Raw genomic sequence first — 27,591 nt, 5'->3', positions numbered from 1 at the left:
TAATGAATGTATTTGCACAAGAGATTTATACCTCTTTTATAGACAAAGCATTGTAGGCAAAGGAAAAGGGTGGAATGGCACTTATAGTTATAGCACGAGTTAATAAAATATCTCCTTTTGAGGCTCAGACTAGGTAGCTGTGCTACCCCCAGCCCTTCTTTTTTATTGAGGTATAGCAGTTATCCCTCCTTTTCATTACCATCAGCTAACATTTAGTTTGTTTCTCCAAATTCATGAAGTTATGGGCACTCGACACATAGCTATCTTCTCCATTTTTACTTCTTTCCCCAGTCAGAATCATAGATGGCTTTTATTACCTATGTGGGTAACCCATCTAGTACTCTCTGAGTGGATCCTCAGCGCAGGGGCATGGGTCAGTCATGGGATCCTTTGAGGATCTCTTCTAAAGAATGGACACGCTCTACGGAAAAGATAACGTAACATTTTATTTGCATATAATTTCAGTGTTAACAAGACTCATATAAGGACCTTAGATTAAGAACTTCTGTTTTTAGCTTGTTAGTTCTTTGACGGAATAAAGTCAAAATTCCCTTAAATACCATGTGAGGCCTTCTGTGATCCAATCCCTGCCACTGGTCTCATCTCCTGCTGCCTCTCATTTGTACTGTTACAGGGGCCCCGTCCATTCTTTTGAAATTACCTTAGCTTGTTACACGTTTGCTCATGCTGTTCACTCTGCTTAGAACCCTTCCTTGCTCCCCAGGTGGATTCTTCTGCAGCTCAAATGTCAATTTGGAAAAATGTTCCCTGACTCACCCGCTTCCCATCAAGTCAGTAATTTCTACTGTGCATTCACTTGCATAGAGTACTTCCAGCCTCGCATCTCACTTTTGATGCAACTGTCTCTCTCCCCACAACACTAGGAGCACCTTGAGAGTAGGGTTTGTCTTTCGTACATTCTTGTATCCCCCTTACTTTGCATAGGATCTGACATGCAATAAGTGCTCAATTAATGTTGTCAATAAAATGTTGTTTGCAAAAATACTTACCTTTGGGAGTAGCATAAGTAGTGAACTGTTGACTAGTATGTAGGAATTTTATATACTAATTTTACATTAGGGATGCTTGACTGGTTCTTGAAGTAAATTTTATGTTCTGGAAAGCTTAAATGTGAGAAGAAAAACTAGAACAGTTTTTCTGTACCTCTCTCTATTGTAGAGCAGAAGCATTGAGTGAGCCTTTAACAAAGCCATCATGCAAAATCAAGGCAACGAATATTAAACCAAAGCCACCTCCAGTGAGAGCACATTTTCCACTAGGAACTAATCCCTTCCTTGAAAGACCTCAGCCAGTTATAAGTCCACAGTCATGTGATGCACAAGGACAGAGATACACAGCAGAAGAAATAGAAGTTCTCAGGTAAATAAATCAGTTTATGATTGGTTGTAATGAACAAAACCAAGTTTTGTTAACATAATCAATGCAGGTAATGTTACTCATTAGGTTTGCTGAGTTGTAGTCACATCTTTGGTATAATGTGTCGTGCTGTTATGTAATTATAAATTATGTTGTCACATGGTCACAACTTGAAATGGTTAAAATTTCTTCTAATATATTTTAGGATTCTCATTTCCACTAGATGTATTTTTTTCTGAAAATCTAGCATTCTTCAAAATTGAATAATAAAGGTTATGGGGCAAAGTAGAACTATGGCAGACCATTCATCATCTCCTCCAGCTTGTGACCAGAGCCCTAATTGTTACCTTGAAATAGCAGTCTAGGCCAGAGTCAGCAAAGGGCAGCCTTAAGCTATGAATGGTTTTTTTATATTTCTTTAAAGGGTTGCAAAAAACAAAACAAAAAAACCCAGAATATGTGACAGAGACCTCAGTGCAAAGACAAAACTAGATACTGTCTGACCCTTTACAGAAAAAGTTTGCCAACACCTGGGCTGGGAAGCCAGCTCAATGTCTGGAAGCAGCCTCAGGGGATATTAAAAATGCAAAAGAACAGGCTGTGGAAATCCTTGGTCGCTTTCTGAGCCGGTGCAGCTGCTCTTCACTTGGGCTTTGAAGGAGATCAGCCTGCTTAGAGCTGCGCGCGTCATGAAGTTGCTCTTTCTGGTTTGCTGGAATTGTGCTAGAAGGGCTCCTTCCTCTTTAGCAGCCACCTGAGGGCATTTTTCTCTCTTCCTGCTAAAGATTTTAATTCTACTCCTACTAATCTGGCTCTCTTTGCCTAGAAAAAATGCATATGAACAAGCACAATACAAAGGAGGACAGAAAGAGTGGTTTTGGACCTGAGAGACAAGTTAGTAACAGTCCAACACTTTGGCTACTCAGCGTCCACATGCTCCCTTCTGCACACGTTTGAAATTCCGCACTACTACAGAACAGCTCTGTGTTTCTACCTAACAAGATGCAGCTGTCCTTCATACAAGTGAAAAGCTCTCACCATCTCAAGATGAGGGTACACAGATGTTATGTTCATCACCCGCTGTATTAATTAGTCCTCCAATTCAGTCGTTGTCTCATTGTATATTGTTACCTAGAGACTAAATTGTGAAGTTACCCTGCAACTCCTTCTAAAGGAAAGGAGGGAAAGAAACAGAAGGAAATAGCTAATATATGCAAGTAAACATATAAACAAAACAGTAAGAGAACATGCAAAACTACTACAAGTCACATTTCTTAAATTTGTCAAGAGGCTGTAACTGTTATCTGTGCCACTACCTTCTTCACTACCCATTCCTTAGTCTAATAACCAGGAAGTATAAAGAACATATTTCCCAGAATTGTAAATGTTATGTTTTCTAAATCCCCAAATAACTAAGCAATTGCTTTCTCTCTTTGGGCTTAGGAAACAATTCGCTTTGTGTCCTGGTGACACTTTCAGTACCTCTAGTGTAGCCCTATCTTGAGACAGTTGTTTTGTTGTAAAGGATGTTAGTCTTAAAAGAATAACTCTGATTGAATTGAATTGGATTAGTTATTTTCTGGTATTCAACTATTTCGTGAAAATTTTGTTCAAATAAAGTTATCAACATTACATGAGGTGGTGAGTTTAATTTTATTACAGTACCATACCTTGTCATTTAAATTTTAAGAAGTTTAAATAAAATTGGTAATTAAGGTAGACTTGAACATCTACTTTAGATTTTTTTCTTGTACTTATAGGACAACGTCAAAAATAAATGGTATAGAATATGTTCCTTTCATGAACATTGATCTGAGGGAACGTTTTGCTTACCCAATGCCTTTCTGGTAAGTAAGCACTACTGCAATGTTTACTTTCAAAATCATTTTGATTTTTCAGTACTTTTCCCATCCTCTAGAGTCCAATTAAATCCATAGCCTTGAAATTAAAATGCGTAATAAAAAAATTCGATTGGGAAGGAGGTGTGGCAGCATCGCGAGGGTGCCTCCGACCCTTCCCTGGTGACGGAGCGCGCGCGTCCTTTTGCCTAAGGTTATACTCATAGTGTCTGACGTGGTACCTGGCACAAGGTAAGTAGTGGGTAAATATTTGCCCAGTTGGTGTTGGATCACAGCGGAAAGGCAAGTCAGCAGAGATGTTGAATGGAAAGGTGGAATAGAATGACAGGGTTGTTGTTTACTAAGAAGATCCAATTCAAGAAGAGGATTCATTATGAAAGTGTTAGCACAGCCTGCCAGGACAGTGGCAGCTTATGTCAAGAACCTTAAAACCATTGTTTGTTTCAGGACTCCCAGCTCCTAGCCTTCCCAAGGAAACTAAAATTCGGTCAGAGATGTATATAATAAGAGCATTTACCAAAGTGTCTGTTACAGCAGAAAATTATTGAAAGAAAGTTGGTATCCAGCGATATGGGAGTGATTAAATAATGGCATGCCCATATTATTATATTACATAGTATGCTCTCCACAAAAAATAAGTCCAAAGAATATAGGGAGAACGCTTGCGATATATGAATTTTAAAAGATAGAAAATTATATATAACATCCAAATTTTATTTTTCTTTTCTTGTGTTTATAGATATATAGAAAAGCGTGGTGTTAAGTTATACATCAAAATGTTTATAGTGGTTATCTCTAAGCAGCAAAATTAGGTGATTTACTTTTTAAAACATTTTTATTTTTCAAAATTTCTGCAGTGAGCATGTTATATTGTATTTATTATCAGAAAGCATCAGAGAGTTGAATGCTTATTGTGTACAGAATATATAAAGACTATAAAGAACAAAAGAGCTGCTCTCTCATTTCTAGTGTTTTGCTGTTCTTGGATAGGCAGAAGTTAAACATCTCAAAGTCAGTAAGTTATCAGCATAACGTTTTCCTTAGGCACCCATGTGATGCTAGTGACTGATTTGGATCTAGGAAATGTTTATATCTAAGACGCTTATAGCACTGATGTTAAGGGTACAGAATCCAGACCCACGCTCTCCACTGCAAGTTTTTTAATCTGTCTCAGATTTTAAAGTAATAATAGAATCCACCTCATGGTGTTACTGTGATGGTTAAATGAGTTAGTAAAATATAAAGCACTTACAAGGGTGCTTGTTCTGTAGCAAGCGCTATATAATAAGGATTAACTATTAGAACATAATTATTTTGTTAAATACTAAGTTATATTACATAATTTGGCTGTACATTTCAAATACTTTAAAAATGTTTATACCCCTGTGACCAGTGATTTCAGTTCAAGAAACCAATTCTAAAAAATATTTACAGGTCTAGTCGAAGATTTATATAAAAGATATTCATCAATATTATTATAATTATGAAAATGTGAATCAGTTATGCTATAATGCTCTTAAATGGTTATATCGAAGTAGAGATATAAACTTCTGTTTATAAGTAGTTCCAGTCTTTGTGTAACAGATTGAGATAAATCATATTTTTAGTGCTCATACAACAGAATGTCCCTAAGAAGAATTTTGTACAATCATGAACAATCAAGTTTTCAAGAAATTAAGTAACATGGGAAAATGCTTACAATGTAATGGAAACAGAAAAATATAACTGTACCAACTCCCTTAGTTTAGGCATGGCATTTGTCAGAGTTGGGATTTTACATTGTGTGTGTGACCCCTTGCTCTGTGCTTGTCCTCCACATGGGACCATAAGCTGCATGAGGACAGAGAACATGTGCCTGCACAGTGTCTGGCATGTGGCAGGTGCTCAGTGAATACTTACTGAGTTAATTAAATTTTAAGAAAAATCAAGTAAAATTAAATGCTCTAACTGGCAAGATTTTTCCTTTCTCGTTTTCTGGATTATTTTACAGTAAGAATAATCGGAAGAAAAAGTAACAGTAAACATTTTAAAATTCAGAGATAGCAGACTGATGGCTAAAAGCTCCCCAGTGTATGAATCTTTGGTTAGAAAGATTGGGTGACTAAATTTTTTTCTTTTCTGGCCATGTATTATAATAAACATTATATTTATAAAATATTTTAAATATTTTTAAAGTTCTAAGAAATAAACATTGAATTTGTTAATTTAGTGGTGACTTGAGAGAACAGATATTAAGGAGTCTTGGATTTACTGAATTCTGGTTTATATGGCAGGTTAGATTTGACTCAGCCTTATTTTTTCTCCTAAAAGTTTTATGATAGCTGTCTTTAAATTCTTCTCAATTCACCCAACTCACTGTCTGTTTAGTCAGGTCCTGATATTACACAGGTACCAAAATGTTGCCTAGAACACCAGTGGTTCTATGAGATGCATGAGATGGTCATCAAAAAAGTTTGAGAAGTGTTATATACCATATTCTGCTCTAAGAGAGTTCCAGTAAACATTGGCTTATTAAAGGTTTAGAGATGTCCTTCCAATGAGAAAAACCAATACTTTAACGAGGAGTTTTCAGATCCCATCTGACCACAAGACTCTCTCTCTCCTAACGTCTATCAACAGTCTTTTTTTTAAAAAAAGTTATATTTTTTCGGTTTGCATATCATACAACTTATATTATCCTAGAAATCTTTTGAAACCCAAAGATTTGTTGCCCTTGCTCTAGAAGCAGCTTGAAGAAAGGTAGATTTTTAAAATTTTGTGCTGTACGTCAAGGTTACAGAAATATTACACAGTATATTCCTTACACAGTGTGAGTAGAGGGTAATGGGTAAGATGGTGGATTTGGCACCAGAGACCTGGATTCACATACCCTTTCTTCTTCTTAGCTCTACGACATTGCAAGTTATTTAATCACTTAAAGCTTTTTCCAGAAAATTTGCTTTAATAGAATTGTTTTGAAGATTAAATGAATAATGTATGTAAAATACTTTTGTGTGATGCCTGGCACATGTTTATTACTCAGTAATTAGATACGCTCATTATTAGCCTTGCAGAGAAAAGTTTGTCCAGAGCCAGCATAAAGATCTGTAGCTTCCTCGGTCCTTTTGAGTGAATCAGATTGTATTGTTGTTAATGGCTCCATTTTACTGAAACTGAATTTCTTGAATATAACCATGCTAAATTAAACTCTTAAAGTATATTCTTAAAATAAATATAAAAGAGTTTAGGTTGCTCTTCTGTTTTCAGTTTTCTATGTACATTTTTTTTAATTGAAGAGGATAATCAGATTGGATTCAAGGTTAAGTGTAAAGAGCCAAATTTGACCAGAGGGTTTTTTTAGGATTATATAGTTTAGCTGTGATCACTATACCAAAAAAAATTCTCTAGGAAATTTAAGTTTGCTTTTGAGTCATCTTTTAAGATTAATTTTATCATTATTATTATTATTTAATTTTTGTTATCACCTCAGTGATAGATGTGGCAAGCTACCATTAGCACCTAAACAGAAAGCTACATTTTCTAAATGGGTACGACCAGAAGACCTCACCAACAATCCTACAATGATTTATACTGTGTCTAGTTTCAGCATAAAGCAGGTAAACTTTTATTTTGTATAATTTTATATAAAAAGCCAACATTTTAAAGTAATTTGAATATGCATTTGCCTTTTTTTCTTAGATTTTTATTATATATTTAGATGCATTAGTATAATTGGAAAAATTATTCATCCTGCATACTTTGACTTAGACATACTGAGATATGATAACTGTTGAACAATTACAGATTTTTATATACATCCTATTTATTGATATGTGCTTGTGGATGAGAAAGTTGAGAATCTGAATTTCACCTTTGATAAGAGAATAGATATGAAAGATAGAAAGGTATTGGGCTTATTTAAAACACTTCAGTGGTAGAACAACTCTGTGACTTTATTGTAAACTTTATTAATGACATTTGAGCATTGAAGTCACAGATGTTTTCCACATGAGTATAAAAATAATGGTCCTGAAATACTATGATTCAAATCTTTTGATGTGCATATTCATTTTAATTGGTCATATTATAGTAAACCAACTTTTTAAAAATGCCCATAATTTTTTGTCATTAAAAAGAGTGTGGGGATTCCCTGGTGGCGCAGTGGTAGAGAATCTCCCTGCCAATGCAGGGGACACGGGTTCGAGCCCTGGTCTGGGAAGATCCCACATGCCACGGAGCAACTGGGCCCGTGAGCCACAACTACTGAGCCTACGCGTCTGGAGCCTGTGCTCCGCAACAAGAGAGGCCGCGATAGTGAGAGGCCCGCGCACTGCGATGAAGAGTGGCCCCCGCTTGCCGCAACTAGAGAAAGCCCTAGCACAGAAACGAAGACCCAACACAGCCAAAAATAAATAAATAAATAAATTAAGAATGCAAAAAAAAAAAAAAAAAAGTGTGATTCAGTTGAGTATGCTTTTTATCCACGTAGGAATGCTTCATCCATATTTAATTATTCTAAATTAACTTAATTGAAATACTTTGTTTTTCCTAGGATTTGTTGGAACAAAATATGTGTTAGTTGGCGCTATGGCATTTCTATTTATTATTTTCCTGTTCAAGCAACAGTCAAGATATTTAGTGTAAAAAGTTAGGCTCTAGATGCAATGCTTAAATATTATGGTAATGTTGAAATTGCATGAATAAATGAATGTATTAATAAATTCTTATTAACAGACAATAGTATCAGATTGTTCGTTTGTGGCATCACTGGCTATCAGTGCAGCTTATGAAAGACGATTTAATAAGAAGTTGATTACCAGGTAAAATTTTATATTTGTCCCTTTAGCCCTTTTCATAGGATTATCTCTTAACTAGAAATTAAAAGCTTGGGCTTTATCTGCACAGAAAGTGAGGAGGGCATATCACTTAGAATATTAGGGCCCTTGTGTGTCAAGCAGATGGTTTGTGAGTGTGGAAAGATTTGCTAAGACAGTCTAAGAACATATGCACATATAGTTAGAATAATATAAACGAAATAAATATGTTTTGAAATAAATGAAATTGGTCAAATTAAAATCATATCATATTTATAATTGCACTGTACTGTATAGTAGCCATAAGCCATATGTGGATATTACATACTTGAAATGGGCTAGTCTGAATTCAGATAGGCTATAAGTGTAAAATGGATCAGATTTTGAAAACTTAGCGCCAAAAAATGTCTCTTGGAAAATATCTCAAATTTTTATATTTATTATTTATTGAAATCATAATGTTTTTGATATATTGGGATAAAATAAGACTTTAAAATATAATGTATGAAATATAAAATAACATTTTTGTTGGCTAGAACTGCTTTAGAATGTACTGAAATGGTACTGGGAAATACTTTTTCTTTCGATTTTTAAAAGTTTTATTACCTTAAAATTATTCATTGTAAAAATTAAGCATTATAATTTTTTTGTACAACTCTTCCCGAGTGGTTTTTGTTAAGTCCTGAAAGTACAAAGATGAATTAGATACAGACCTTAGTTTCAAGCCATTTGCCATTGGATAAACAGACCATGTAAGTAAATAATGTGCAGTTTGTGAAAGAAAATTGATACTGATAGTTTCTACAGGTTTCTTACTAGATAATTTTGTGTACTTTATCGGAGTTCTGCTAACTTTATCTCTGTCAGAGTTATAATTTCCTTAGTTGTGGTTAATTGAAATGGTCTTCTCTTTATGTCTTGGGGACAAAAGTAGATTATTTTAACTGGCTTAAAATATATCCACTTAATAGAAAATTTATTGTAGTATATAATTAAAAACTGAGCATCTTTCAGAATATTGTAAAATATATGCTCTGCTGTATGATTGCATAAGATATTTTCTTCATTTATTTATATTGAATAAGAACTTTGACTAGGGTAAAATTCTTTTTCTATTACAGGCCTATTATAGACAAATATTCTTATGTTTATTTTTATAAAATCTCTAAGACAATAGCATATGTTTAAATAAAATGTAATAGTCTGCATAGTAGTTTATATTGAATATTAATGTTGGTATTTCACTATTTCTTTTCCTCATTAAAGCATAATTTACCCTCAGAATAAGGATGGTGAGCCAGAGTACAACCCATGTGGAAAGTATATGGTAAAACTTCACCTCAATGGTGTCCCTAGAAAGGTGAATGTTTCTCCCCATATCGGCCCCTTCTCTCTTCCCCACCTTTGGCTCTTGAGTAGAAGCATTAAGAAATGTTATTTGTATAAACATTTTACAAGTCAGTTTAGTTGATTTTGACTCTGTGATATTATACATATTTCTACAGTAAGATCATCAGTAATAATTAAAAATAAAAATCATGACAAGCATAAAGTCTTTTAAAAAATGGGTTTGGGAAAATTTATAGAAAGTTCCCAGAAGTGACATTGAGCTAATGATTGCTAATGCTTAAAATGAATTTTAATCTGTTGTTAATTCTCTTTTTGATTAAAAGGATATCAGACATACTAAGTCTGTTAGGTCAGAACAATTTAAGTGTACAGTCATAAATTGAGATGTAAGATACCTTTCATATTGTTTTCCTTTGTGAAATACATACATAGTTTTTAATTGCACATCTTGGGACTTCCCTGGTGGCGCAGCGGTTAAGAATTCGCCTGCCAGTGCAGGGGACACAGGTTCGATCCCTGGTCCGGGAAGATCCCACATGCTGTGGAGCAGCTGGGCCTCTGTGCCACAACTACTGAGCCTGTGCTTTAAAGCCCGCGAGCCACAACTACTGAAGCCCGCACGCCTAGAGCCTGTGCTCCACAACAAGAGGAGCCACGGCGATGAGAAGCCCGTGCACCGCAACAAGAGTAGCCCCCGCTCGCTGCAACTAGAGAAAGCCCACGCGCAACAATGGAGACCCAACGCAGCCAAAAATAAATTTAATAAATAAATAAATAAATAAAATAATAAATTTCACATCTTTAACTTCTTTAAGGATTCCGAACCATGTTGTAAGGGCCTTGTGTTGTTAGGATTCTCTAGCTCCTTTCGACTCACGGAAGTCCAGGGATCAACATTAGCATCACCTGGGAATTTGTTAGAATTGCAGAATTTAGGCCTCATCCTGGACTTGCTGAATCAGAACATGCATTTAAACAAGATCCCCTAGTGATTCCCGTGTGAGAAGCTGAGAAGTTGCTCTGTAGTTGAATGATAATCAAACTGTATTGTGCACAGGATCACCTGGAGAGCTTGTTAAAAAAGATTGCTGGGCCCCATCCCTAAAGTGTCTGATTCAGTAGGTCTGCGGAGGGGGCCAGAATTTGCATATCTGACAGGTTCCTAGGCGATGATGATACTGTTGTCTGAGAACACCCTTTCAGAACCACTGCTCTAGCTGATTTCTTAAAAACTAAACAAAATTATTGAGGATGTGGTTTTTCTGAACTATAATTTTTAGATAACCTCTTGTTTAAAGAATCTTTCAAAATGCAGTTGCATACTTCTTCTGTTAATATTAGATAAAAATTCTTATCCTCTTGTTTCCCAAATCACTCTATAATGTGAATTAGAAGCCGTATCTTTGTGGCGATTACTTCTATATTTCTGTACTATTTAAATGTATTTTTTAGCCATAACATTTTACAACTAAACACAGCATGAATCTTTCTGCAGGTTTAGGTTAATATTGTTATTTAGCTTAATAGTGAGAAGCCCTTTTGTAATTATTTTAGATATAGTATACATTTCTAGAATTTCTAACAATTTTGCTGGTAGATCCATAACATTTAACCAACCAGTTGGCTCAAAGTTAATACCTGACAGGGAGATTAACTTGTCAACCTGAAGAAAGACATCACAAAACATTTTATAATTGATCAGATTCTAGAAATATGAAACTATCATTACCTTAACAATAGGCATAGCATGCCTTTTATTTTATCAGTATGAAAGGTGTGGAGGTTTTTTGATAGAAAGGATTTTAAGATATTTTGTACCACCTAAGGAAATTAATGTTCTCTTTCTCCAGGTGATAATTGATGACCAGTTACCTGTGGATCATAAGGGAGAATTGCTCTGTTCTTATTCTAACAACAAAAGTGAATTATGGGTTTCTCTCATAGAAAAAGCATACATGAAAGTCATGGGAGGATATGATTTCCCAGGATCCAATTCAGTAAGTAGTAAGATGATCCAGGCACAGACTTTTGCTGTCTGATATGATTATTTCAAGTTCGAAAGATTATAGATGATATATTTGGTTTAAATGAAAACATTATCAGCCCCTGAAAAATGTTGATCAATCACCTTATCATGGGAGTACATATTTTCTTTTGTAAGATTATATTTGCACATTGTATAGATTGGGTGTTCAGGAAAGCCTAGAGTGTATGTGTCTACTGTTCTGGTGGGATATATGGCCAGTTAAATACAGTGTACCTTTCCAGAGAAGCCTCTGCAGATCAAAGGGATATGTCATATTGTCATCCTTGTATATTTTTTTTGATTTGTAAATTCAGGTTCAAGGAGTTTGGAGTTAGTTTTTCCCAACCTTAGCACAACTTAACCTGTAAAATCAAGGTATGTGCCAGTGTCCTTTAGTTGTAAACCACTGGCCTTATGCCAGAAATTATTCAGACTAGCATGACTTCGAATTATAACACTAATCAGCCTGTTGCCTTAGAAAGGTATTTACCCTTTCTTAGCCTCTTTGCTTGTCTGTGATAGGATAATACCCACCTCTCAAGAACTGTAAAGATTAAATGAAGTAATATATGCAGACACCCATTATTCATACCTGGTTAGTATCCTTGCCTAGTACCCAGCCTCCTTCATCCTTCTGGTTCTTATAATGCTAGTCAAAGAATGTATAGTTCATAGTTAAAGGTAATAGGATGTTAAAATTTCTTCCCAGCCTCCATGTTCAGTTGCTCTGTCCTTCACATATTTTTAGTTTAGCTTTCTAATCCATTGCCTGTTGATTTACCCAGTCAGCTTAAAGAGAGAAGGAATGAGCATATATGTAAAATGTTAGGAAAGGTGACTGTCATATTGTAAAAACTCAGCAAATGGTGAGTGACTGTCATCATCATCATCAAAGCAGTTTTTTCTGTTAAACGTTTTGAGTTTTCATCATATTTATCAGTAAAACAATTCTTTGAATTCAAGAAAAGCAGCAGAGATTGTAAGAAGAGAGGCTTCTGCTTAAATCCAGGTAGGAAGTTGAGTTAAATAAGAGATTTATTACTGGTAGAGAACAACTTACTACCTTCTGATTTATTTCTATCAGAATCATCATATCAGATCAAAGAGATTTAATAACTACCCTGGGGATTTATTTAAGAGCTTGAAAACCACGTTGAGAGTCCTGACTGTGTTTATGTTGCAGAATATTGATCTTCATGCACTGACTGGATGGATACCAGAAAGGATCGCCATGCATTCAGACAGCCAGACTTTCAGTAAGGATAATTCTTTCCGAATGCTTTATCAAAGGTAAACATTTCTCTGTCTCTGTCTCTGTCTTTTGTACTAAAAGAGGCTATTTAGAAACTTCATGTTGGGACTTCCCTGGTGGCGCAGTGGTTAAGAATCCGCCTGCCAATGCAGGGGACACGGGTTCAATCCCTGGTCCGGGAAGATCCCACATGCCGCGGAGCAACTAAGCCCATGCGCCACAGCTACTGAGCCTGCGCTCTAGAGCCCACGAGCCACAACTACTGAAGGCCGCACGCCTAGAGCCCGTGCTCCGCAAAAGAAAAGCCACCGCAATGAGAAGCCCACACACCGCAACAAAGAGTAGCCCCCGCTCACCGCAACTAGAAAAACCCTGCATGCAGCAACAAAGACCCAACACAGCCAAAAATAAATAAATAAAGAATAAGTTTATTTAAAAATGTTAAAAAAATAAAAACTTCCTGTCTTATTTAGAGTGGATATTGCAGAGGCTGTCATTTTCAGTTATTAGGGAAGTCGTGTTTTTAAAATAGACTTCACTTTATGCACTCGCTCCAGCCAGCCCTCAGTCATCCTCACTGATGCTTACTTACAGTTAATCCAGATGGTAGATAATCCAAACATTTGAATCTAGAATATGTAATTTTGTACTTCCTGAGTACTTACCAATTTGAGGGAAAGTGGGAAGAGAGAAGGGTGAGAACAAAGAGGAAGATAGCTTAAGCCTTAAATGGATAATCCACATGAAGAACCGGAAAACTGTCTGTACAATAATACACGTTCAGTATTGAAACCAGAAAGCTCACTGATTTGATACATAAAATGATGTGGCTTTGGGAAAAATACATTTGGTATTTCACATCTTCACCTTTATTTGTAAATCATTTGAAAATTTAGCATTTATTTGCCTTCACTGATAGGTTTCTACCTGAGAATTAAGTTGTCTAAAACTGGGAGGGAAAAGAAGGAAATGTGATAGTTTTTCTGATTTGCTGTAAAATAGAAATGTACTTGTTAAAAGTTCTCTGAGGGCTGTTGGAAATAGCCCATTTTGGAAAAGATTTCCACTTTGTGGAAATTTTCATGTAAACCATGAGGCTAAAGGAAAGATGGTGTGATCTGAGAGTACAGATGTGTTTTCCTTTGATTATTGGTCTGTCGGGTCCATTCTAGGTTTCACAAAGGGGACGTCCTCATCACCGCATCCACTGGAGTGATGACTGAAGCTGAAGGCGAGCGGTGGGGCCTGGTCCCCACACACGCGTACGCCGTGTTGGACATCAGAGAGCTCAAGGTTTTGCCTTGCATTTGTTTCCCTTGTTTTTCTTGTGTGCTAGTAAGACGTTGCAAGGATTCCAAGTGATACATGAGCCTTTTAAATACTGACAAATCCAGGTTTAGGCCAGGTTTTAAAATCATTCCATCTATTACATTAAACAACTTGACCTCTACCATTGGAAATTATGAATAAAAAGATGGGAAATGTAATGACAGTAGCAGCACAGATATTGATGACAGAACAGGAACATTGTATGCCTCTTTTTTTTCCCATAAAAGTAGCAGGGTCGAAGTGAAAACATGTCCCTCAAGGTTCTGGGCTGTCTGTTGGCGTTGGGGGTCAATCGCAGTGTCAGGCTATAGAGCATAGTAGACATTCAGTGAATAGCTATGCGCAGACGAAAAAATAAGAGGATACCTATGAATAGGAAACATGCCAGTGGGTTTGCAGGTGTTTTCCTAACAGCCCTTGCATGCTACGAGGCTTTTTTCAGACCCTTTTTCTGTGTGTGGCTGTTGGCACGGTTGACTTCATTACTTCTCATGTTATTAATTAGTTATTTTTCACTGAAAAATAGATCTGTTCTATGGATTAGAAAATACAGAAATTATTAAGGAAGGACTCTTTTTCCCTGATGGTATAGAAACTAAGCTGTCTAGTTACTGGAAAGTTTAACTAGCAGTGTATTCCAGTTTCTTCTGTTTAAACTTATAGAAAGAAGTAGTGATTAATCAGCAAGAACAGAGTACTACTGTGTATTAATTAGTCTGATTTTCTTATGTGGCACATGGAACTGTATGAATTACAAAGGCAGTTGGGACCTGCTGCAACATTTAAAGATTTATAGTCTCAAAGCTTTCTAAATCAGCCCCCATTGTGGTGCCTCCAAACATTCTGTGTAGAATTGTCTCTTCCTTTTAAAGTGGCATAAAAATTGACTACATAAAGCAAAAAATACAAAAATTTATGTGAAATTGAATAAGCTGAGAGGTTTGTGTTTGTTTCAGGAATGTAATTTGCCACAAACACCAATTAAAACATTGGGAATAACAGTTGCTATTATTTAGTAACAATTTTATTGTTAGAACATCCTTTGAGATAGGTGTTAATGAATGTGTCTGGCAAGAGATTTAAATTTTTAGATAATGAAACAGTCAATATGAAAGTAAGCTTGAATATGAGGAAAATTTCTGTAAAGATGTATCATTTACTTCAAGTAGTAAGACTGTTTGTTATGTTTGTTCAAGGGAAACCAGAAAAACAACATATTTAAGAGAAAAATAGGTACCTGTGGTTTGACTTGAAAACAAAACATTAAAAAGTTGTTAAATTTCAGTAAACATTTCAAATAATAGCCTTGTTAAAAATCAGTTAACATTGTTTACACAGTATCAATCCCATGTGTCAGTTACTCTGTAATGATTAAGGCTACTTGTTTTTTATTTTTTTATACATTTTTTTTTTTATTTTAAATTGAGGTATGATAGATGTACAATACTGCATTAGATCCAGGTGCACGGCATAGTGATGCGATATTTCTACATGTTATAAAATAATCACCACAATAAGTCACCATCTGTCACCATACAAAGTTATTACAATATTATTGACTGTATTCCCACTGCTGAACATTTCATCCCCATGACTCATTTATTTTGTAGCTGGAAGTTTCTGCTTCTTAATCTCTCTCGCTTATTTTACTCATCCCCCCCAGCCCATTGCCTTCTGGCAACCACCTGTTTTTTCTCTGTATCTAGGAGTCTGTTTCTGTTTTGTTATGTTTGTTCATTTGTTTTGTTTTTTAGATTCCACACGTAAGTGAAATCATATGGTATTTATCTTTCTCTAACATTGCACTTAGCATAATACCCTTTAGGTCCATCCATGTAGTTGCAAATGGCAAGAATTCATTCTTTTTTATGGCTGACATTTCAATGTATATATGTATACCAGATTTCTTTATCCATTCATCCATCAGTGGACACATAGGTTGTTTCCATATCTTGGCTCTTATATATGACGATGCAGTGAACATTGGTGTGGATATGTCTTTTTTGGATGAGTGTTTTTGTTTTCTGTGGACAAATACCCAGAAGTGAAATTACTTGATCATATGACAGTTCTATTTTTAATTTTTTGAGGAATCTCCATACTGTTTTCATAACGGCTGGACCCAATTTACATTCCCACCAAAAGTGCCCTTGAATGGAGTTAGAGTTCAATGTTTGTTGGCTGATGGGTGGCAGGGGCAGGGTGAGGCACAAATGGTGTAGAAGAGATTGAGAACAGAAACTGTATTAATGAGATTCTAGGGAATATGGCCTGAGAGTAATTAGTCTGGCTTATGTCCAGAAATCCCATCTTCCCCAGGCCATGATTTGCCACATTTGAAATAGCAAAGGAATGGGGTTTTTTTTTCAAATGTCTTCCAAATAGTTTGATTTGTGACATCATTAGAAAAAGAACTCAATTTTCTAAGTTGACTCCTTGAAATAAGACAAATCTTTTGGATTTACAGGCTCTTTTGTTTTTTCTGAATTAATGTAATCAACTCTGTAGACATGCCCAGTATTTACTGAGCGCATACTGTGTTCCATAAACTCAGTGGAGACATCTGAAAAAGGATAACAGTGTTACCATTTCAAGGAGTTTACAGTCGCACTGGGGAGACAAGACTCCTGCATTTGCACAAGTAGGAAACGATATAAGATAGGATATTATTTGTTGTAAACTAACGTAATACAGATTGTTAGCACTGTGAACTTTAAAGGAGAGGTAGTAATTAAAATGAGAAGGAAGTTGCTAAGTGCTAGAAATTTTGCATATGTTACTCCATTTAATCTTCACAACAACTCAGAGTAATGACCAACCAAGGCCCATAAAGCTGATAAATAGTTGAGCTGGAATTTGGTCCCATTTCATTAGGACTCCAAAGTTCATGTTCTTTTCATTGCTTCAGTCTTCACTGAGAGACAGTGGAGAACGAAGCTAAAGATGATCTAAAAGGGATCAGAGAGCGCCTTCCAGAAACAGGAGCAGTATGAGCAAGGGCATTTAGAGGTGAAACTGAATAAGGATCATTTGTGGGACTGTGAGAGGAAGGGCTCGATTAGAGCCAAATACGTGGGGCATGGGTACTGGAAAACTGAGACCAGGGTAGAGTAGGCTCTGAAAGGACAGGAAATACCTGATGCTCTAAGGCAGGGCAGCCCAATAGAACTTCCTGTGATGATGAAAATGTTCTGTGTCTGTGCTGTGCGATGCATTTAGCTACTAGTACACTTGGTCCTTGAACTTTTGAAATGTGGCTACTGTGACTAAGGAACTGATTTGTAAACTGAATTACATGATACCAATTTTTTTTTTTTTTTCTTTTTTTGGCTGCGCCATGAGGCATGAGGGATCTTAGTTCCCCAGCCAGGGATCAAATTTGTGCCCCCTGCATTGAGAACTCGGAGTCTTAACCACTGGACTGCCGGGGAAGTCCCGATTTAATTATAATATACCTAATCACGTGTGATTAGTGGCTACATATGGACAGCATAGCTCTAGGGATAGGTAGCCATTTATAGTTTTTGATCAGATATGGGATTCGGGGAAGTATTGATTAAAGAATAGTAATTTCAAATTTATTTGTAGGGAAAAGAATGGATAAGTATTCAAATTGCATCCTCGCTTGGAGAATGATATAACTAATAAAAATATGGTAAAACTGTTTTGCAACTTCGTTATCTCCTGGTTTTTTAAATAGGGGCTGCGATTTATCCAACTGAAAAATCCTTGGAGTCATTTACGTTGGAAAGGAAGATATAGTGAAAACGATGTAAAAAACTGGACCCCAGAGTTGCAAAAGTGTTTAAACTTTGATCCTCGAACAGCTCAGAAAATAGACAATGGTAAATATCTTTTTAATTTAATAATATTTGATCTTTAAATAAATAACATGCTTTAACAGTGTGAAATGTACTTAACTGACAAGTCATTAAGATTTTTTTTTAGACTAACAAAGACGTCTGATTTTCAGGAATATTTTGGATCTCATGGGATGATCTCTGCCAGTATTATGATGTGATTTATTTGAGTTGGAATCCAGGTCTTTTTAAAGAATCAACATGTATTCACAGGTAACTTTTTTGCACATTTCAGAATATGCTTTATAGTAGTCTCCCTTTTTCCATTTAAAATAAAATTATTTGGGAAGACTAGTATTCTCTCTCTTTTTGTCATGCCCACAGATGACTATCGTGTAATATTCTCTGTATATGCTTCTTGGTTACGCCAAAAATTTAAAAAACAAGAAAACCCGATAACCTAATTGTTTTTGAAACACAAAACAAAAATAGTATTTCAGTTTAGCTCTATGAGAAATTTAATTACTACTTTCTTTGTTGATTTTGTCCTTTAGCACTTGGGATGCGAAGCAAGGACCTGTGAAAGATGCCTATAGCCTGGCCAACAATCCCCAGTACAAGTTGGAGGTGCAGTGTCCACAGGGGGGCGCTGCGGTTTGGGTTTTGCTTAGTAGACACATAACAGACAAGGTACTGATACCCTTCTTATATCCCATACAGAAATTCTTTTAAACATAATTAGACCATTGTGAGCAAGATATGTAATTTGATCACCAGCCTGTTTCATTTATATAGGTGGCTTGAAAATAGTGTTTACTTAGATAAATGAATATTTTCCTCAAAGGAAATTGGTCATTTATAATTATACACTTAAAATCTCATTCAAAAAAATCTATGAAGAGAAATATGAGGGAGTTTATGCTTTCTAGAGAGGGTTTTACTGTTGATTCTATATGCTTAGATCTTAAGAATATTAACATAAAAATATGCTAAAGAGGGTTTGGAAATGTTGATTCATTGGGCCTGATTTTATAAAGGGTAACCATAATTTTAATGGCTTTAGAGTGGTTTTTTTAGTATCTTGCTTCATACAATATGGTCATCTATTGAAATGACAATTTAATTCAGAAAAATGACATTTTTTAATAACACTAAATAGACATGCTCTTAAACTTAGAAATAATCTCTTTCCCCTCCCCTCCCCACCTCCATACACAAACACACACACACAGGAGCATTTTGAGCCCATTTTCCTAACCATATCGGACTCTTTGTGCTTTTAGGATGATTTTGCAAATAATCGAGAATTTATCACAATGGTTGTATACAAGACGGATGGGAAAAAAGTTTATTACCCAGGTATGTTTAGTAAACAGACATTCAAACAAACATTAAAATTCTATTTGTGTGATTAATTTGAAAATGACAAATTTTATGTAGATAATATGCAGAAATTAATAATTATGCTGATAGACTAACAGAAACTACTCAAACAGTTGGGTAGGTATTTATGCTACTTGTGTGTTTGGTTTTGATTTATTTTTAATTTAGAGACCTCAGGAATTTGGGATTTCTGCACTCTTGCACATGGCTGTCAGAGCTTTGTTTCTAAAATTTAAATCCTATCTTTTTTCCCTGATCAAAAATTCTGTGGTTTTCCATGGACTCTTGGATAAAATCCGAGCTCTTCAGCTTGATGTCTAAGGCTTTTTATATTCCGGCCTTCACCTCACTGTCCCCCTTTATCTCATGCCCCAGCATTTCACAGTGGGTCTGGCTTCTCCTGAACACACCCTGCCCTTGTTGCCCCTCTTTTCACACAGTTTCTTCTGCCGAGAATCTCCTCTACCTGCCGAGAATCTCTTCTACCTGCCGAGAATCTCTTCTACCTGCCCTCTGCCCACATATTCCTTTTACCCTATTCTGCGTAATGAATGTGGTTAGGATCCAGTTTATGTTATTTTCTCTGTGATAACCTTCTTGCCAGGCAAAGTAAATCTTTCCCTAAGGCATTAACATACTGTGTTGAGACCATTTTGCTTTCACATTAAAAAAAATTTTTTTATCACTTCATGATAGGAGCTGTTAGTTTATGTTCTAGTTTGGGAGACAAACAATAGGAAAAAAAAGACCTGATAGTGACACATATTTGTAAAGAAATGCATAGGGTCACATTGGTTACTTTGGTTGGGTGGCCATGGAAGGCCTCTTTGAGAAGAGATAAGAGGAACTCTGAATCACGAACAGGAGTCAGTCATGCAAAGAAGTAGAGGTAAAAGCATTAGAAGTAGAGGTAAAAACATTATAAGCAGAGGGAACAGCAAGTGCAAGGACCCTAAAATGAGGGAAAGATAGGTGTTTTCTGGGAACAGAAGAAAGGCCAGGAGACCTGGGAAGTGTGGTATCACAGAAATGGTCAGAGGTATGCAGGCTTAGATCACAGGAGGTCTATCAGCTCAGGAAAGGGTTTGGATTTTGCTCTAAGTGCGATGGGAAATCTTTGGAGGGTCTTAGTCAGGAAAATGGCATTATCTGATTTTTTTTTAAGAAAATTCTTTGTAGAATATATTGGAGGGGACAAAAAATGGAAGCAGAGAACCCAATTAGGTGATTTTATTTATGTGAGAAGTGATGGTGATTTGAACTGAGGGTGCTAAAGTGGAGATGGGGAGTGGGCAGATTTGGTTTGGGTTGGTTAGGGTTGTCAGGACTTTGGTTTGGGTTGGTTAGGGTTTGATTTGGGTTTGGTTAGGGTTGTCAGGACTTGGGTTAATGTGTGGTCAAAGAGGAGTCAAGGATGATCCCTGTTTTGGGCTTGAGCCATAGAAAGGTGTAACATTGACTGAGATGTAAATGTTGGTGGGAGCAGGGGAGGGAGCAGATTTGTTGTGGAGTAAAATCAAAAGTTAATTATTGGTTTTGTTAAATTTGAGATCCCTGTTAGCTCTCCAAGTGAAGGTGCCAAGTAGGCAGTTGGGGTTTTGAGCAGAATTCTGGGACAAGGGTAGGGCCGCAGGTACAGACGGAGGAGTCGGGGATAAGGAAGGCATTTGAAGGTAGGACTGTATATAAATCACCTACGGAGAGAGTTGTAGGTTCAGAGATGAACACCCAGCACCTGGCCCTTGGACTCTGGCATCTTACGGTTGAGCAGAGGGCAAGTTACCACAGAAGAATTTGAACAGAGTACCTGACGAGACAGAGTAAGGTTTCACATAACCCAAAGGAAGAAAATACTCCGTGTGGGAAAGAGTGGACAGCTCCACCCATTGCTATTTCTGAGGTCCAGTGAGATGAGGCTAGAGAAGAGACTGTTGGACCTAGCGCCCTGGCAGCATCGTTGGCCTTGACAAGAACAGAGTTGGCGAGAGGTGGGCTGGAAGCCCAGGTGGAGTGGATTGAGGAGGGCCTGAGGTAAGGAAGCAATCACTGACCGTTCTTTCCAGAAGGCTGTGCAGAGACATGGGCACTGATGGGGGAGATGGGATCAAAAGTGGTTTTGTCCAGGTCGTTTTGCTTGATCATAGGAAAACATGGCCTTCTTCCCCATTATGCTGCATTGAGGGTATCCCAAGGTTTTCTGGGATGTGCATGGCAGGCACACTGTAGGTCCAGTGATAAATGTCAAGTTAAACTAGCTAAATTTTCCATTTTTCATGTTGGTCATTATATAACCAAAAAAGCACAGATTTTGTGAGTATATTCCTAGCATTAACATGTTACATGGCTTTTGAATTTCAACAACTTGTTACTCTTTGTACTTGGATTTTTTAAAAAACAGTGCTTCCTCTCTTACACATAGTGACTTTGCCATTTCAGGATACTTTCTGGTTTATAGTTTTATTTTCATCACAATACTCTGAGGTAAATCAGACTGTTCTCCATCTGACAGGAGAGTAAACTGAGACGTAGGTCACACCTTTCAGGACCACAGACGTGCCCATTCTTTTCCCCTTCACACTAGGTCGCACCACCTCTAAGCTTGAGAGACTTACTACCTGTTTGAGGTACTAAAATTTTTTCTACAAATTACATTATAAATATTCAGTGTTCCTAAATAACCTCAGTGATATAGCATTGATCTTAAATGACTTAATTGACATGCATGAAATGATTTTATTGTATCAGCCTTAATTCATGAGACTGTGAAAGAATATGACAGGCAGCATTGTGTGTGATAGCAAAATATTGGAAATAATCCAAATCTCCACATTGTCTGAATAACTAGGTGAGGGAGTATAGATAAAATATATCCTATTCATATGATGGCATATAATACTGTTCACATGGATTTAAAAGGGATAAACTGTATCTATGTAGATCAACATGGATCTCAAAAACTTGAGTGAAAAATGAAAGATAAGACATATACTGTCTGTTTTTTTAGATATATGCTCGTGTGTGTGTGTGTGAGAGAGAGAGAAAGTCTGAAAGGATGCCCATCAAATCCATCAGAGTGGAATGGAATATTAAGGGTGGTGGTTGAAAGGAACTTTGTTTTATAAAGAAGCTAGTGTGACAAAAATATGTTAATTTAATTCTGAGTGGTGGGAAATAGATATATGTTTATATACTTCTTTGTATCTTTTTAAAAATTTTCCTTAAAAGAAAAAAGTTAATCTTGATTTTAAAATCCTCTACCAGGAGAGAAAAATAAACCATAGTGCAAATAGCAGGGATTATCATATACCTCATTGGATGTATTCCAAAAGATCTCTTTTTATTTATTAGAAACTATTTCATTTTAAAGTTTTAAATTGCTTAATTGTAAAGTTTTAAATTGAAATTGTAATTCTTTAGTACGTTATATTTAAAAGATGAATTAATTAAGGGGTTGTCCATCCATTTAATTATTCTTCCTACATCAACCATAAAACTTAAATTAAAAACTAAAGAAAATAAAGTCCTGTCTTCTGTAAACCTACTTGTTTATTTGCAGCTGATCCACCTCCGTACATTGATGGGATTCGAATTAACAGCCCTCATTATTTGACTAAGATAAAGCTAACCACACCTGGGACCCATACCTTTACATTAGTGGTTTCTCAGTATGAAAAACAGAACACAATCCATTACACGGTCCGGGTAAGTAAACCAACATGACAGAACAATAATAGAAGGTACATAACATCTCTGCTTTGTAAGTGGGATTATCTACAAAAAAGGTTTATTTATAAAGATTGATCTATATATTGTTGAGTGTGTGTTTATCTGTATAACAATTCAGTATTAAATTATGATGATGCTTCATGCAGAAAATAATGCTTTTGAATGGTAACATTTTTATTTTGAATAACATTTTGAATGAACATTTTAGTTTTTAGAGTAGTAGTTTAGTCCTGAGGTAATTTGGTATGTTGGACTAATAAATTCACAGAGCAATAAAATCTCCTTTAGTCTACGTAATACTTTTATTGAATTAAAAAAGAAGACCTTGAACTTAGTGAAAGGAAATCGATTGCCTATAAACATGGCTCTCAGGTAGCTGGGGAGGTCATTGTAATTTTGTTCTGCAAAGATCAAAATCTGTCGTAGATCAGTCAAGAAGCTCAATTTGAATAGATTTTTAGTGACGAAAGGGACTTTGGGAGCTGCTTTCACCCCTTCATTCTTCACATGCAGAAGCCAAGGCCTAGGGAGACTGTGGTGTGTCCTGAGTCATACAGTGAGCAGCAGACAGAGCCCTAGCTGCCCAACCCGCAGTTGTTTTATTCCTGCCCTGATGCCAGGCTGCCTACAGAATCAGGACTATTATATACGCCAACTAATTTCTTAGTCTTCCAAAACATTCTTTCATCACTTCAGTGTTTTTATAAGCATAAATTTTATCACTATAATAATTTTTTTTTTTTTTTTTACTCTAGGTATACTCAGCATGCAGCTTTACTTTTTCAAAGATTCCTTCACCATATACCGTATCAAAACAGGTAAGAGAATTTTTTTCTCTGGGTCATAATCTCATTGAAATCTTAGAATTCCCTTTCCTTTTTCTCCTTTTCTCATTTTTTTTTCATGTTTAACAATTTCTTACAAAGTAAAAACATTCTGGGACTTGACAGGACTACAAGGGAAATGTGAGTAGTCTCCAGTCTGGGTTGGAATACAAGCTCTTCAGTGAGCACCGTTAAGTGATTCTGTGGGAAAAAATTAATTCAGAGAAAGAAGACTGATGCAAACCTTGGTCAGAAGGGAAGGCCTCAAGCAGAATTTGAGGTTGACTCTGCAGGGCGGGCTGGACGTGTGGAAGAGGACTTTAGGGAGAATTCTTGGCAGGGCAGACTTGAAGGCTGAGAGTTGGAGACAGGGCTGAGAGTAGCAAAGTGGCCGGGCTGACTTGGAGAGGGATGCTGGCTGCCGGTGGCAATAAAGCCTGGAGAGGGAGGATGCAGCCACGGTGGAGAGTTGCTTTTTTTTTTTTCTTTTTTCTTTTTTTTTAAGGCCCAAAGGAATTTTGTCTTTAAAGTAGAATTATAGAATGTGAAGTTTTGTTAATAAAAAAGCTTTGTTTTATTAGATTAATGGAAGGTGGAGTGGTCAGAGTGCCGGAGGATGTGGAAATTTCCAAGAGACACACAAAAATAACCCCATTTACCAATTCCATATAGAGAAGACTGGGACACTACTGATCGAGCTAAGAGGACCAAGGTTTGTGATAAGTAACTTTCTTAAATTAATAATGTTATATTAAAAATGAGTTTAGTGGAACAGAATAGGGTTTTGAAATATATATATGTGTGGACACTTAATTTAGTATTAAAGAGGAGTGAGGAAAGGGCACCATTCAATAATGGTGCTGGAATAATTAATATCCACATACCAAAAAGGTGATTAGACCCCTGTCTCACATCCAGTCTAAAAATCAATTCCAGGTGGATTACTAATACAGGAGATAAGAACCTCAGGATAAGGAAAGACTTAAGACACAAAGAGCACATAAAAAGATTTGTAAATATCCTACATTAGTAAGAAAAAGTCTGCATTTTTGGTTTATTTTGGCTGCGTCGGGTCTTAGTTGCGGCACACGGGGTCTTCGTTGAGGCGTGTGGGATCTTTCGTTGCGGCGCATGGGCTTCTCTGTAGTTGTGGCGTGCAGGTTTTCTCTTCTCTAGTTGTGGCGCGCAGGCTCCAGGGCGCGTGGGCTCTGTAGTTTGCAGCATGCAGGCTCTCTAGTTGAGACGCACGAGCTCAGTAGTTGTGGCATGTGGCCTTAGTTGCCCTGCGGCATGTGGGATCTTAGTTCCCTGACCAGGGATCAAACCCGTGTCCCCTGCATTGTAAGGCGGATTCTTTACCACTGGACCACCAGGGAGGTCCCAAGTCTGCAGTTTTTAAAAATTAAAAACAAAAATAAACAAAAACTTGAATAGGCATGTCATAAGAGAAATAATCCAAATGGCCAATAAATTGTGTAAGAGCCAAAAATGAGAAAAGCCAGTGTTCATCAGTGGCATTTAAGATTATAAAACAGTCATACAGTAATAGAGTCCCCCATAACAATGAAAATAAATTACAGCTCCCCACAACATGGGTAAGTCTTGGGAACAAGGCTGAGTGACAGAAGCCACATAACAGAATATGTGACTGTTTACCTGTTCTTGACTGCCACTTGTATGAAGTCAAGAACAGGTAAAACAACTATTGTTGAAGGATGCACACTTAGGTAGTCAGACTATAGACAAAGCAGGAAAGTGATCACCAGACGAGTTAGCTCTGGGGGACAGAGGCGGTGATGAGAAGGGAGCACACAGGGACTTCTGCGGTGCTGAGAGGGTTTTGTCGACTGAGGTGGGGGTAACCCAGGTGTTTGTTCACTTTATGACTTACTTGTTAAGCTGTGTATTTGTTTTATGTGCACTGTGTTATATTTCACAATTTAAAAAGGTTTAAAAAATACAGAGAATACAAATAAAAATAGTACTAGCTTCTAAATAAAACTAGGCTTAATTTTGCCTTCCTGTAATTACAGACTATTTCGAAAGAAACTAATAATCCTTTAGATAAGACTAAGCTATTTTTCCACAGTCATTTTAAAAGGCTTTACCAGTTTGATAAGTGAAATAAGGTACCTAATTGCCCTTTTGTATTTCATTACCATGTAGCTTGAATATGGAAAAATGTTTATTGACGATATGTTTTTTCCTTTATTCATATATTTATTCATGTCTTTTGACCATTTTTCTGTTGGACTTGTCACGTTTTTCTTAATTGTAAGCGTGAATAAGGGTACGTATGAAAAGGTATTAACTCCTTCACATATTTGCAGGTATTTTTCCCAGATTAATTTTTTTCTCACGTAGAAAAAAATTTTTCTTTATAATCAGATCTGTTTCTTTTGGTTTATTTTGCTGTGGGCAGGAACTCTCACCCTAATATCAAATAAATTTTCACCGTATTTTCTTCTAGTTCTTTTATGGTTTTATTTTTTACATTATTTTTTTTTAGTCCATATGGATTGTATTTTATATTTGGTGTGAAATACAATTTAACAATTTTTTTTCTAAGCTTTTGTCACCTTATCACCACCTGCATAAATAATCCTTTCCCTACTGATTTGGAATGCCATGTGTACCATACGCTAATTATTTCTGTAAATTTAGATCTTATTTCAGGGTCCTCTCCTGTTCTACTTTTTCTGCCTAATACACTATTTTATCATCTAAATTTAACATTATTCTCTGAGAGCCTGTGGTAAAAATAGTCTCTTCTAAAGTAAGTTTAATAAAATATTAATCTTTACGGCATCAATTTAAAAATATAAATGGTGTTTTCTGTAATTAAGAGTCAGAATAGTATGCATGTGTCTCAGAGTGCTGTTTCCTCCTACTGAAGCTTTTAGAAGCATGTACTTGATTTAATAGTCCATCCGCACTTTAGGTATAGTTATTTTGGGTATGTGTTTGAGACGACTCAATAACAGCAAAAATTTGTTTTTTTACTGCTAGGCAATATAGTGTTGGATTTGAAGTTGTAACAGTTTCTGTGGTGGGAGACCCTGGTCCCCATGGCTTTCAGAGAAAATCTAGTGGTGACTACAGGTACGGTTGGCATTTTGATTGCTCTCGAAGCTACACTTTACTTTCTGTGGCATCATCACCTGAAAACCTTGTTCTCATTTTCCCTGAATATAGGTGTGGGTTTTGCTACCTGGAACTAGAAAACATACCTGCTGGGATCTACAATATCATTCCCAGTACTTTTTTGCCTAAACAAGAAGGACCGTTTTTCTTGGACTTTAATAGTATTGTCCCCATCAAGACAACACAACTGCAGTGACAGAGAAACCTCAGCAATAGCTGGATCTTATACTCACCAAACATCAACTCTTCAAATGAGGACACAGATCTCCAGGACACTGAACACAATCATCAGAACAGAATTAATCTCTAAAAACGTTCCTGTGGAATCTGGTGCTGAAGTCAGGGTGTGTGGTGAGAACTGTATGTAGTCAGAATTACCCTGTGTCACTTAGGAGTACCATTCACATGGTTTTGTGTATATACGGAGTGGGCTTGCATTTAGGGGCCGCATTGTACAAAGAAGTGTAGGCGCTTAAAGATTAGGCTCAGTCAAGTACTGAGATCAGTGCCCTTGCTAAGAGGGAACCGAGACCAGACGAGGAAAATGAGGGGTGTAGACTCACTGAGTGGAACAGTAGGCTGGGATAATATTCTGAAGTATTTACATTATGTTGTGTCTTCTTGGCAGAGCATGTTGTAAGGTAGACCTGCTTGTCTTGTGTCGTGACTCTCCTGTACATCCTGGGCACCTAATTACCAAATGAATCATGTTAACCATGAGATTTTAA

General features: G+C 36.5%; 1 protein-coding gene across 2 annotated transcripts in view; it reads left to right on the top strand.

The window, feature by feature from the left end:
- The window catches only part of CAPN7 (calpain 7), a 36,538-nt gene extending 8,947 nt beyond the window's left edge, over positions 1-27,591 (top strand). The window contains exons 5-21 of one of the 2 annotated variants that reach the window (XM_068545892.1): positions 1,180-1,380; positions 3,138-3,224; positions 6,706-6,832; positions 7,950-8,035; positions 9,296-9,389; positions 11,230-11,376; positions 12,589-12,695; positions 13,830-13,950; positions 17,687-17,831; positions 17,960-18,059; positions 18,341-18,476; positions 19,070-19,145; positions 22,726-22,871; positions 23,651-23,713; positions 24,301-24,431; positions 26,729-26,821; positions 26,915-27,591. In XM_068545892.1, coding sequence (XP_068401993.1) covers positions 1,180-1,380; positions 3,138-3,224; positions 6,706-6,832; positions 7,950-8,035; positions 9,296-9,389; positions 11,230-11,376; positions 12,589-12,695; positions 13,830-13,950; positions 17,687-17,831; positions 17,960-18,059; positions 18,341-18,476; positions 19,070-19,145; positions 22,726-22,871; positions 23,651-23,713; positions 24,301-24,431; positions 26,729-26,821; positions 26,915-27,059 — 2,005 coding nt within the window. In that variant the 3' untranslated portion in view covers positions 27,060-27,591. The remainder of the gene's footprint in view (positions 1-1,179; positions 1,381-3,137; positions 3,225-6,705; positions 6,833-7,949; positions 8,036-9,295; positions 9,390-11,229; positions 11,377-12,588; positions 12,696-13,829; positions 13,951-17,686; positions 17,832-17,959; positions 18,060-18,340; positions 18,477-19,069; positions 19,146-22,725; positions 22,872-23,650; positions 23,714-24,300; positions 24,432-26,728; positions 26,822-26,914) is intronic. The other variant, XM_068545893.1, reaches the window with a different exon arrangement.

Source organism: Eschrichtius robustus, chromosome 6 (assembly GCF_028021215.1).
Source record: "Eschrichtius robustus isolate mEscRob2 chromosome 6, mEscRob2.pri, whole genome shotgun sequence".
NCBI lineage: Eukaryota > Metazoa > Chordata > Mammalia > Artiodactyla > Eschrichtiidae > Eschrichtius > Eschrichtius robustus.
The sequence above is the reverse complement of the archived record's forward strand: the minus strand, read 5'-3'. Positions and strand labels throughout refer to the sequence as shown.